This window comes from Aquila chrysaetos, chromosome 16 (genome assembly GCF_900496995.4).
Source record: "Aquila chrysaetos chrysaetos chromosome 16, bAquChr1.4, whole genome shotgun sequence".
Classification (NCBI taxonomy): domain Eukaryota; kingdom Metazoa; phylum Chordata; class Aves; order Accipitriformes; family Accipitridae; genus Aquila; species Aquila chrysaetos.
Window position 1 is genome coordinate 17,584,713 of NC_044019.1, and position 13,117 is coordinate 17,597,829.

The 13,117-nt window shown below is 38.5% G+C and overlaps 1 protein-coding gene across 4 annotated transcripts; it reads right to left on the bottom strand.

Annotated features, from left to right (window-relative positions):
* Positions 1-741: 741 nt before the first annotated feature.
* Positions 742-12,704, bottom strand: TMEM41B (transmembrane protein 41B). Of its 4 annotated transcripts, none has more exons than XM_030038901.1 (8): positions 12,505-12,704; positions 12,054-12,077; positions 10,721-10,838; positions 9,449-9,577; positions 7,585-7,678; positions 6,591-6,695; positions 4,475-4,613; positions 742-3,616 (listed from the first exon to the last, which is right to left on the bottom strand). In XM_030038901.1, exons 1-8 carry the CDS (start codon positions 12,584-12,586, stop codon positions 3,447-3,449), a joined length of 861 nt encoding a protein of 286 aa, XP_029894761.1. In that variant the 5' UTR covers positions 12,587-12,704; the 3' UTR covers positions 742-3,446. The 4 variants fall into 4 exon arrangements, with proteins under 4 accessions (XP_029894761.1, XP_029894762.1, XP_029894764.1 ...); XM_030038903.1 differs by having other exon boundaries at positions 3,564-3,664; XM_030038902.1 differs by lacking the exon at positions 12,054-12,077.
* Positions 12,705-13,117: the final 413 nt, after the last annotated feature.

The window sequence follows — 13,117 nt, forward strand, 5'->3', positions numbered from 1 at the left end:
TCAGCTTAATCCAGAGTAAACTCCATGGTATGAGGCAGGCAGCATACTTCAGTTCTAACACAAAGCAGAGCAATCCACACTGCATTTCAGTTACTATCATAAAAACTAGGTTATGACAGAAATTATACCTGACAAATATTCTCTGGAGCAACACACAAAAATCTTCAAAGTTACCCAACAACAAAAAACATGTTCTGACTTTGCATAATAGCATCGTTCACTAACATTTTAAAGAAAGACTTCTAATTTTTTAACTTTAACTTCTTCCGTCTTAACCTTTCAGCAACAGTTTTCTATAAAAGGCAAAAAAAGAATTCCACAAACTGGACATAACAGAATATTAAGGGAAGGTGAATGAAGCTATAACAACTTTAGTATATGAGCCTTCCATCAGGAATTCATGCAAAAAAAAAAAAAAGGCAAATTATGCAAATGGTTCTATTTGAGAAGATAAAACAAGTTAGACCCAATTGCCTTCCAGTGCAAAAAATAAAAGCTTTTCAAAATTACTGTTTTATGTGAGAAATTAATTTCAGACAGAAAAGGAAGTTTACCTACATATTCTGAAATAAAGGTAGAAACAGAATGCATCTCATCTACAGCTGTAATCAGCTCAGTTTAATTTTTAATCAGTCATTAAAAATACCATTTAAAAAGAACTCATCCCTTTTAAACAGGTTAATAAAAAAATTAAGCTTAGCGGGAAGTTCAGCATGCTTCATTGTACTCAAAAATACAATGTTTCATGTTTTATATAATAGCTTTATTATCAAATGGCAAGAGACATTTAGTAATGACGTCATGCAAGTATTACAAATTCCAAAAGCTGAACAGGTCACCTAACAGCTCAAAATCCCTTGCAATTAAAAAACAAAGCTGCATCTTCCTGATTTCCCGGTTTGTTTCATGGCAGCCACTGTTTTCTGGTCAAAGTGTTATGGCTATCTCTTGGATCACTTGCTGGATTCCCTAAAGGAAAGAATAGGCTAGTACAGTATTCCACAGCACAGTGCTTTTTTGCCTTTTTCACAAGGCCTTCCTTGCTCTTCACAACCCTCAGAAGTAGTCCTCATGGGGTAGGAAACCACCTGAGGCCGTTGGCAGCTGAAGATAAACACAGAAGGGACAGGTTAAAAAAACCGCTAACGTTTTGCAAAAGGAAATAACCTTATTTTCAACATTTCTAAGGTCTTAAGGCTTTTAGCCACTCTGATGGGAACCCAGCCTATGGCTGAAACACAACAGGTTTTTCAGTAACATAGCCTGATCCCATCTACACAGTGAAATGTAACTCAGTGAAAATGTCAAATGATAGCATGATTCACATTAAATTGAAACACACTTCAGTTCCTTCTTTAGTGTCAAGGTTCCACCAAAACACTGGCTTTATACAGCATGGAAGGGATTTTACAACAGCATCTGTTATTGACCAGAAATGAAGACAAATTTTGAGAAAAGTCACTGGACAAAAAGTAGTAGGTAATTTATTCTGAGAGTTCACCTGCATGAAAAATTAACTATGCAGAAAAGTAGGCTGTAAATCTACAGCAACTTCACACTCAATAGTCCAGGGGACACTTGCTCACAACAGCTAAATTCACACTCAAATTTCTTATGGAATAAATCCCCTGGGTAGATGGCCTCTGAGATTAGAACTGCAGCAATAAAAATAATCACTGTTCAGTTTTAAATGCCAATAAAGTACGCTTTTAGAGTAAATTCTAAACAACAAAATTGCTGGAGTTAAATGATCTTACAATAAACTTGCAAACAGAAGTGATATGAACTCCTTTATCTACCTAGCAAAAAATACCACTTACTGTGCAGCCCGGATATAAATAAAAGACAAGTAGTGGATCAATAATATTTACTATATATTTACATGTAATACTGTGATGAAATGAAGGAGTCAATTAACATTATGTTACAAAATGAACAACACCCTTTAAAGGTACCAGTACCTTTCACATTATCACATTTATGGAACTGTTCTCTTACATCTCAATGATCTATCATATGATGAGTTAACATGAGGATACAGAGAAATAAACCCTTGAATTGGAACATACGCAAATGTGTCAACTCCTATTTCAGCAAGATACTTCAGGGGAACCAACTTAAAACATATAAGCAGCACTGGTTTCAGTAGGATAAAACTTAAATGCACACCCCAGTTCCTTGCTGATCAGGGCCTCATTTTATGGGATTCCACTGACAACACAACAAACTACAACAGTTATAAGCATACAAGGGGAGGTATCATACCTTATTGAGTGAATATATATATTTCTACTTAAAGGTGAATCACAGCTGATTGCCCATTGCCAGTTACTGACTTAACAGACAATGGAATCATCCTTTCGATTTTATATACACTGACACAAGAACCTTCTGTTACGTGATGCTTTGAACATTATTTGGAATCAGCTCTTTAATAAAGAACTGCACCAATTTGTGTACCTGACATTTCTTCTAGCTAATCGAGCTGCAATGGAAAATTTTATATTCTTTATATAGCTTGAGAAATGGTAATATTACACTACTTAAAGTTAAAAATTTCTAAATCACTTGAGAACTGAAAGTTTTATATAATCATATGATCATATTCTTAAATTTTTTCTTAAATTGGCAGGATAAATCTATGCAAGCAAAATATTGGCAAAATAATCGACATTAAAAAATTAAAATTAGAACTTCGAAATCATCAGCCAGCCACGATAAAAATTCTAACCTGTTCTCTCCCTTCTTATATCCTCTCCCAGAATAAAACTTTACTGAGGACAAGAGGGAATGATGTGACACTTCACCTTTGTTAATCCAGTTAGTAAAGCAGATGTAGGTTCAAGTATTTAAATCCACACAGCACTAATAAATAGAAGTAAACAATCAGGATAAGAGTATCATTGTAGTTAAAGTACTGCAAAAAACCTTTGTTTGAGTGAGCACCGTTATTATATTATGCTATTATTTTGGAACTCCCAAAGGCAAAAAAAGAAGAGAAATTTTGTTGATGAGAAATGTACTCAGACCAAATCACATGCAAGCCTACAGAGAATGTTACAAAACTGGACTGAATAATTAAGGGCTTTTTCCTGCAAGTTTTTGAAAGCATTATCTGTAGTTTATGTCTACATTAGTATTTTTGCTCTGCATGTAATCAGAGCAAAATGTTACATCTGTGTTTCCACTTCCCTCATCCTGAGGGCCACGCCCACCCCCACCCCCCACCCACCAAAGTAAAAGAGATGGTTTGGTTACAAAACTATATGCAGTACATTTCGGAACACAGTTCCTTCTATTTTAGGCCACATGTTCATTTAAAGACATTCTTATCAATCACAAGCCTCCCCTTTAATTGCTTAAGATCCAATAGAAAAGCAAATATACAAATATCAGAAGTGCTGATCCTGAGATGAAGTATGGGAAATTCTGGTACGGTTTGATCCTTATTCAAACTTCTGTTTCAGTTTCTTCTGGAAGACAGCTGGTAGGATGGAGAGAATGGCTAGAATCATGAGAATAAAAACAGAGTTCCAGGAAACAGCTTCCCCTGCTGTTGTAAGTTGGTACAGCGTTGTTCCTGCCTTAATGGCTACAAAGGACGGTGGTGCCACACCTGGAGTGGAGAATTAGAAGGGTAGGAGGGCAAAGGAAGAAAAAACAGCTTGTTAGGGTGAAAAAAAGGGAAAAAAAATCATAGATTAGTCATCCAACTTTTAACACCAAAAATTTCAGACTTTGTTGCCTTGTACTTTTTTTTTTTTAGAAGAAGGGTGTAAATATAAAATTCAAAGACAAAAAAAAATTATCAAAAGAACTGTTTATATGCCATTTTAAATATTTTTAACACCAACTCAAACACAGAAGACTAAGAAATTAATCTCTACCCTTTAGCTCTGCAGATTTCAAGTTGTCTCTCTACAAACAGATTTAAGTTTATAAAGGAAAGATACTGGTTGTTTCCTAAGCAGATTAGAAAGTATTTGCAAAAATACGCCCATTACAAAACTAAAGTGTTTAGCACTACATTAGTTAAATTATGAATTCACTCCTAGGAAGATATATTATGATGAACAAAATGGAGTGGGAAGGGGAGAAACAATCCTTCAGCTCAAAGTCACATACATCCTCACACAATTATGCTGAGCTGAAAATAGGAGCTTATATAAGTTCACAGAAGTATTATAGTCATGGAGCGGAACAAAAAGTTACTAAGAAAGTGTTCATATAATGTATGTTTCCTTAAGCAAGTAATTAGCCTGGGCTCATTACTTCTCATCCAGTACATCAGATAGTCCTGACTACTAGAATCTTTTGATGCTATAAGCTCCACACATCGAAAATACAATATTCTTGTGTAATCTTTCAGCTGTCCAGTAGGTGGTGATCTCCGCTGAACAACGCATACAGAGAGACACTAATAATAACCCTTCTGGCTACCCCCAAACTGCAGTTCACTAACCAGAATTCTTACCTAGAAAAGTGCCAATGAAAAAAACTTTCAATGGCACATTAATTACAGGAGATGTTATATTGATAAACCAATTGGGAAGAAAAGGTGTTATTCTCAAAAATATTATGTAGTTAATGAGGTGTTCTCTGTGTCGTTCAACCTGCCAAAACAAAACAAAAAAAAATTCAGTAAAAAAATCCCTGCCTTGAAAATACACAATGATTTTACTACTAGAGGTTTGTTGGGGGGGTGGGGAAGGGGGTGGAGGGTGTATCTTTTGCAGAAATTTACAAGTTGCAAACATAAAAATCAGTTAAACAATGAGTGACTCCAGGAAGAGTCATCAGTGAATCACCAGTCAAATAGTACTGAAGGTAGTCTGGAAATACCAGTCTGTGGTAGGAGCATGGTGATGATATGTCTGAATCAGCCAACTTAAACAGCAAACAAGCAATTCAGCACAGCAGCAGGCCTAACCAACTTTAGCACAGCAACCTCTGCCTGTCTAACTGTAGCCCAATCAACACTGCCAGCTTATCATCCTCACCCTAAAGCTTTTGCAGGAACTAGCAATGAAGTTTGTTCCTCAACCCGTTCTGTCCTAACTCATGATCAAACTTGAAACAGAGCTGTATTCTTCACTTGGAAACTTACCCAGGTCATGGCTCTGAAGCTCATCAGGTGGCTGCTGCCAGCACCGTTGCAAAACCTATCTACCCATACATTAGAACACCTAGCATCAACATTTACCCAGGAGCAACCACAATAGCCCCAACTTTATTTACAGTCCTAATTATATTGTCAAGTCTAGCCCAGCTCCTTACACTAGTACTACAAAGTCTCTTCTCCTTCCAGCCTGGCTTTAGCACATCGGCCCTTTCAAACAAGAACTGTAACCCCAAACCAAGCTGTAAGCATAGCAAAGCATCCACCATTTCTGGCCTATCCTGGCAGACCTTCACTAAGCCTAAGCCTAAACATGGTCATCTGGCCCCAGTTGAAACCAAACCTGGTCTGACTGCAACTCCATCTGAAATCTCATGTAGCAACTCACCCCAGTCACAATCCTGTTTTTTTCCCCCAACTTTAGCTTCAACTGCAACACTAAAGTCAGTAGTCCTGCTATAGTTCAGTAATACCATTGTGGGTTTTTTTTAATCTTAATGAAGGACAAATATTTAAACATTGATTAATCCTGTATATAAAATGTCTTAGCCCTCAAAATGCAAGCATGATACAGTCCAATTAACCTGGAAACAGTGAGATATGAGCTGCACATGTAATTACATAATTTTAAACCACATATCCAGTTCTGCTAATGGAAAGAGTAACCATTTGCCACTCAGAATAGCCTCAAGATTATACTGCAATGTTAAGATTTACTCGGGTCAAGAGTCAAAATACTACTATGTTATTTAATAAGGTCAATTGTGCAGGACAGCTCCACATCTTACCTAATGAGGAACAAATTTAAAGCATTTTTGCAATTCAAAAATCTTGAACAGAATACATAGTTAGTTGTGCTTCATAATTGCCAGAAAAAGAAATCTGTTTGAACATATTTCAGAGTATCAAAGCAAGAGACATGAGGTCAAAGAGTAATCACACTATGATTTTGTATTGCAAAAATCTTGAACTTCATCTGAGAATTAACACTTGCTGAAACTAATGTTACCAGACACTGTAAGAGAAAGTTTCTAAATGCTCCAACTACAATAACATCTTCAGATTAAGGTTTTGCAATCAGACATACTGCTATGGGTTTTCCTCCCCTATAAAAAACACAAACCCAGCCTTCATTAGTTTTGATGCATAGAGAGCTATTACTTTAAATTGAAACTGGAGAGGTTTCCCATTGACATTGGCTAAACCGGGGGGGGGGGGGGGGGGGGGGGGGGGGTATCAGTTGCAAACTCTTCCTAGGTAAAAACAGTTTCCTCCCCAAAAATACTATAAAACCAGGAATACCCCCCCCCCCCCCGTTTAAAAACACTCAGAGAAAGTAATTACACAGTATCAAAAAGGAGTCAGAATCCTTTGTTTGTAATTAGATACATGAGCACAAGACCCCCTAGTTTTCCATGCTATTCCACTATACATTTTCTATCATAAATTTCAGCATCTCTAGAAACCTTACCTGTTCTGACCATTTTACTGCTTTTTCTGTTAAATATCTGTACACAACAGGACGTCCCACTAGGTATGAAAGCATATAGCAGAATGAAGCTCCAAGTCCTGAGCACTGAAAAAAAAACCAAAAAGACCAAAAAAAAAAAAAAACCCAAACAAATGAGCAGAAACTCTACTTCATCTTAGCCTTATATCCCTATTAACTACTCTGGCTAGAAAGAGCCTGCTCCTGTGTGGCCCCCCATTGAAGCTGAAGGGCTCTCCTTCAGCAGTATGTACACACTCCCTAAAAATGTTGTTGACGCAAGACATTTCCTTTATTTCCAAGGCATTTAGATCAAGCTTAACATTCAAAGTAGACAATGTTGATTATTTATCAGTTAATATTGAGTGCTTCTGCAGTTTTAAGATTTTGAACAGTGAAAGCTTTGCAAATAAGGAGCACAATGGCATTGAAGACATTCAAACTTGAATTTCATCGACTTGCTCCTCCACACCTACTCAATTATCTCATTCTTACGTAGTAAGGCTCATTATGACTGCATCTTCTATACTCTTCTTTTTGAAGCTTGTCAATAACATACATTTAATATCTTAAATTAAGCTTCTTGGGTATTTAAGGCATTTAAAAACAGATGTGTTTTGCAGTGCAATAATAAAAATGCAGTAATCATGTGCTGAAATTACAATCAGGTTCTGGTGGATGCTAGCCAAATTTAAAGTAAAGGAAACTCTGGCTGATTCACTCAGGTGCCTCTTATTAAGAAAACTTGGAGAAACTGTTTAGTCTTTTGAATCATCACCGAATGCTACAGTGAATTTTGTGGGTAATACCATTCTCACAACAGAGCTGAATGAAAACTCATTCATTCCTCAGAAACTAAAGTATACCCCTATTTCACTCAGACTCTGATCATTTCAAACCAGAAGCTGTTCAGACGCTTTACTGTATTCCAAACAGTTTGTGATGGCATATATTTCTACCTATTTTCCATACTTACCAGACAAACAAGAAACAAGGCCAGTGGGAAGGGGTAAAGAAACCCTGACAGGATACTGAGAAATATAGACCCAGGAATAGCAAACGTTTGCAAGCTGGATGCATCTTAGTTAAGAAAAAGATACATTTTTAAAAAGCTACCAATTCTGAATTTTATAAGCAGTCAGGATACATACTACAATTTGTAAAAGCATAAATATAAATAGGCATATCCTCTAAAGATCCTTACTTCAAAATACATTTGCAAAGTAGCACAAGAAGCCCAAGCACAGAGAAAACAAGGAGTAGATTCATCATTACACATAGAAAAATAAGTCACTAAATAAAAGCTGTACTACATTTTTCTCTTTATCTGTGCTACAATTGACACTGGGGATTTATTGTGACATTACAGGAAATGCATACTTCTGATTTTTACATTCTTGACTACAGATATGCAGATTTCAGGTATTCTCTCTGAAAAGCTCACAGAACTCTCCAAGCCCATACCTACTATGAGTTTCATGGAAGACTGACAGGTATGAAGGCAATTACGACTTCCTCACAAATAGGCATGCTGCAATCACTAGATAACCAGGATACACAATCACTAATTTCAGTCAGAATTTTTCAAAAAGGCAAAAATTAAGTTTCTGCAGCATAAGCAAACACGCTGCTGAGCTTAAGGCTTGCTAGGCATACTTAAGACTATGATGTATTGCCCACTTTGGATAGAAATCTTATAAAGCAAAAAAAAAAATCCGCACACTATTTTATCTGAGTTGAATTGACTGAAGTATCAAAAACCTAACAAATCTTCCTTTATATTAAGTCCATTACAACCAGTAAAGCTTTTTTTTCCTAAGCAAGTGTCAAGGTTCTGAGAACTGTAACATACTTGTCAACTGATCACAGTCTATTGCTGACACAGTAAATGTCGTCACATCAGCTGATATAGTAGTTCAATAAACAGCCAATTCTGTTCTACTACTTATTAATATATAAACTCTAAGATTTTAATTTTCTTCATAAATCTATTCTTTGTGAACTACACTTAAAAAGAATGAGCTACAGGATAATTACTAATGGCACACTCAGCGCTGATTTTTCTCCAAGTTATGAAAGCCTCCTGCATTAAACTATGAAACAGACCTCTTATACAGCTTTTTAAAGTTATTAACCTTTAGTTAAGTGTTCCAGTTAAGAGTGTGTTTAATGATTAATTAATATATTCAACACTCAGGAAAAAAGTTAACACAGAACACAGGTAGCCTTCGCGTCTCCCTAGACAGAAAGTACTTCAGAAATTTAGTGCTCTCAAAGGAAATAGAGATTTGTTTTTTGAATGTAGGCACTGCAGAGATGAAAGAAGGCTCAAAATGTTTTCCTTGAAAAATGCTGTAAAATATCCTGTAAATTACTCTTATATGGCACTTTTGAATGTTTCAAGGAAGAACAGTGCAGTAGTCTCAGTTTTCCTTTAGAATCAACAGCAATTTCTAACTAGCAATTCAGTTTGCAATTAAAAAAGTTAGTGTAACACTAAAATGAGACCAAGACTAATAACAAAGCTAAAAATCTGGTCCATAACAGACACAGTCAAGGTGAAGCTGCATGCAAATCCCCAACAGCACTTACTACTATACATACACACATCAATTTCCTTCTATTCAATCCTTTCTTACAGTCCAAAAAGCATACTGAAACACAGAAGAAATTTTTTTAGGTTCAAAGATTTTGGAATATTTGTGTCTATTTATAAACATACCTAGGTTATGTTAGCCTCCTTCACCCATGATTGAGAATTTTTAAGTTTGTATTTTTAATTTCTTTTTCAGAGAAATATGACTACATCTAAACTGCCTTTTATATCAGAAAAAGGATACAAAACATATGTGGCAAAATAAGCCACTAATACTTGAACATAAAATGTGTCCTTATATTTGGACAGGACTTTTCCCAAGGCCTTTGCATCATCCATATCTCTAGGAACCTTTATACATTCTCTTTCTTCTCTGGGAAAAAAAAAAAAAAAAAAGCAAGCCAGAATAGTGGTAAATATAATCAAACAGCATAGTAAAATTATTTATTGAATATATAGATAATTAGATACACCACACCACTAAACTACAACCTCAGCAAACAAACTATGATTATTGTTGTGATAATGTTCTCAGATGAACACTTAATATTTACAGTGTGTTTTTTATTAGAAAATCCTCAATTTTAGGTACTTGCAAACCATATTTTTTTATTCATTACAATAACCTGCTTCATTTCTAGGATTATTTTTTCTTCTTACCAAGTACCAATCAGAAAGAAATAATTACTCAAACCAAACCTTGGCAACTGAACAGCGGTCAACATTTCAGCCAAAACCAACTGTAACTGCCTCAACACTAGGGTCAAAACATTTGAAGTGCAACAAGAGCAGTAGAGCTTTACCTCACAAACAAACAAAGCTTTAAGAGCAAAATCTCATGTCACACCTTAATCTGGTGCAACCCTGGGCAGCATAGTTGAGTGTCCTCTCTTCCTCTGTATCAGACTTAGTGATTGGACTGTTGCAAACTGAACTTGTTGAGCAAGTTAATCAGACAGAAAATTAACTACTAAAAGAAAAAAAGAAAATTGTCAGACAAGCAGGCTTCCATCTTGTCAAACTATCTACCTTCCCAACACGAGTACTAGATGCAACAAAAAGGAGGAAAAGGGAACGTGAAGCTTAGATATGAAGGAAGAAGGATGCCCCCTTTTGATAATAGCCTCCAGTTATACCAGTGCACAAGGCATTTTAAAATAAACCTAGCCCTAACCAAGCATGTTTTGGCACTCAACTGAAGAAGGTTAAGAACATAGTGAATTATCCTTGCTAATGTGACAGGGGATAACTTTTCAAAACATAGTATCTCAACTGTGCAACAGAAACCCTAGGTCAAGTACAACTCTGTTTACACAGATCCTACCAGTTAGTATTTCAATATTAAGCTTTGTGTCCTGACATGCTAGGTTATAAACTCAAATTCCCTTTTAAAAAAATAAGGTTATGTCTATAATTAACTCATGTCAGTTTAAAAATCACTTAACCCCACATAGGCTCCTCTACAATTTGATACTGAATGAAAAGCAAACAAATTAATCTTTCCTGACATACTTACTCACTAAGTTGTGGGAAATTTTTATATACTAGGAACATAAGGAAAGCAGCTGATAAGAAGATGGACACTAAAATAAGAAGTGACGTCCGAGCTGATCCACCTTCTGCCTGAGCTTTCCCTGAAATTAAACAAAAACAAAGTTAAATAACCAAACCAAAACAACAACAGAAAGAAAACCCTCACATCTTATAACAGATTTCAAACTTATACTTTAAGGAAACATTAAGTGAACATTTCTCTGTGAACATAATCTTCCTACCAATGCTTTCAATAAGATACACAACACGTTGCTCACATTCCCCAAAAGCTATCAAACAAATCTGAGGTTCTTACACTGGCAAACATCCTATAGAAGTCAACTTCTATGATCTATAATATTTTAAGCCTCAATTAATAAATAAATTTGTAAAGAGAAAAAAAGAGCAAAACAAAGAAAGTCATACATATTTTTTCCTTTTTGACAGAAATCTTCCGCCAGTCTAGTTAACTAGAGATTTAACTCAAAGTTAAAACCTCAGTATGTACAATGCAACTTTGAAACATGCTCATTAACAGATTTTTTTCTTTTTTCTCCTCAGAAATAACACCAGGCACAGCCACCAGCCAGTTAGGTGAGACACACTCATCAGGAGAAAACAGATGTAAACACACACATGCAAGCCTCAGATATGAAGAAGATTACAGTTCTTAGACTCAGGATTACATATATTTTACACTCATATAAAAAGACTTCTCTTGGATACGTCCGTTGTAAGTTTTTATTAGCCTTTAAATTCTTGTGTAAAGGATGTAATGGGAATATAATAAGTGACACATTTTAGGTCTCTTCTATACTTTAGATTTCTACCAATGTGACTATATATGCAATACACTGATTAGCACAAGTACAGCTATACACACAAAGAATTTTAAACAGAAAAATAAACAGTAAGAACTCTCTGCATCCACACTAGAGTGTGTATGCGTGCACATATCAAAACACTCTCTCTCTCAGACACTGCTAGGCTAGCACAACTTTGCGGCGAGCATCAGTCTCGGTCACCTGAAGAACGCAAAAAACGTCACGGCTGTATTTTCATTCGTAGGTGCTGGTGGCATGACTACAATGCCAACGCACAATATTCAAGCGGGTCGCACTGCCACCTCACTGTTGTGAAACACAGCGAAAGAATGATGAAACCCACGGATGAAACAGAGCCGACTGGACGAGCTGGCAATTTTACTCGCTTTAATGTTTTTCACTTTGAGGTCAGCGTGATCCCACAGGTGTGCAGTGGCTCTGCTAAGGCCGAAGGCAGCATCCCCATAGCAGTCACAAGCACGAATAACTCACCCGTGGTTACTTTAATAACATCTTCTTCAGAGAGGAAATTAAAAAAAAAAAAAAAGAAAGAAACAAAAACAACAATGGAAAAAAAAAACTCAGAGGACAAAAAAGGAAAATACAGCGAACTGCACTTTCTGCCACTACCCCTTTTTGCACTACAGCCGTACCGCCGGTGGAATAACACACACACACGCACACACGAAACCCACGCACGTTTCCTCATTACCGTGTGCGTGGGACGGGCTGCTGCTCCATTTCGACCCCCGGCCCTGCCGCGGGTAGCGGCTGACAGGCCCCGCGAGCGGGAGCCCGCCTCGCCGCCCCCCCCCCGCCCCGGCCCCGCTGAGGCGGCCGTGCCGCTGCTCTCCCGCCCAACCGACCGCGCCGCTCGGCTGGGCGGTCGGCGGACCGCTTTGAGGAAGAGGTCTCGCGCTCCCGCCGCCCCAACCCCCGGCACCTTCTAGAAGCTGCCGCTGGTGCCTGGCGCTCTCCGCCGCCGCTTGGCAAGGCCCGCGCTCCGCCGCCCTCCGCTGCGCCATGACTCCGCGTTACCCCGGGGCCCGCCGGCCGGCGAATCGGGGTCAAGGCAGGCCTCGCCGGCACCGAGAACGGCGGGAAGGAGGCGGGACCGGCCGCTCCTCCTCACCCCACCGGGTCGCGGTCGCGCTCCCGCCCCCGCCGCCGCAGAACGCATGCGCTGCTGCGGCGTGCCGCTTTTCTGAGGGGCATTACGGGCTTGCGCTTCTGCGCCGTGATATACGGGAGCACGTGTCGGGCTTCACGTCGTGAAATGCGGCGGTGGGTTAGTGACGGTAAATACGGTAACGCCTCCTCTCTGGGACCGTCCGTATGGGTATATGCGGTAATCGGGAGTGCGCTCAATAGGGGTGAATACGGTGCGGGGTGCCCCTGAGGGCGGCGGGGTGGTGGCGCCCCAGCCCGGCCTCCTCGGCCCCGGCTGGACGTAAAGGCCGATCGTGCCTGCGGGCAGCAGGATAAACCCGTCTGCGGGCCTGGTTTGGCTCGGTAACGGCGTGAGAGCGGCTTTACTTCCGTGAGCGGGGGCGGGA

Excerpts from the sequence above, each read along its gene's own strand:
- TMEM41B (XM_030038901.1), bottom strand. The coding sequence starts at position 12,586 with ATGGCGCAGCGGAGGGCGGCGGAGCGCGGGCCTTGCCAAGCGGCGGCG. Across the intron at positions 12,078-12,504 it reads CCAGCGGCAGCTTCTAGAAG|AAGATGTTATTAAAGTAACC; the intron begins GTGCCGGGGGTT and ends TCCTCTCTGAAG. Across the intron at positions 3,617-4,474 it reads TTTCATTGGCACTTTTCTAG|GTGTGGCACCACCGTCCTTT; the intron begins GTAAGAATTCTG and ends TCTCCACTCCAG.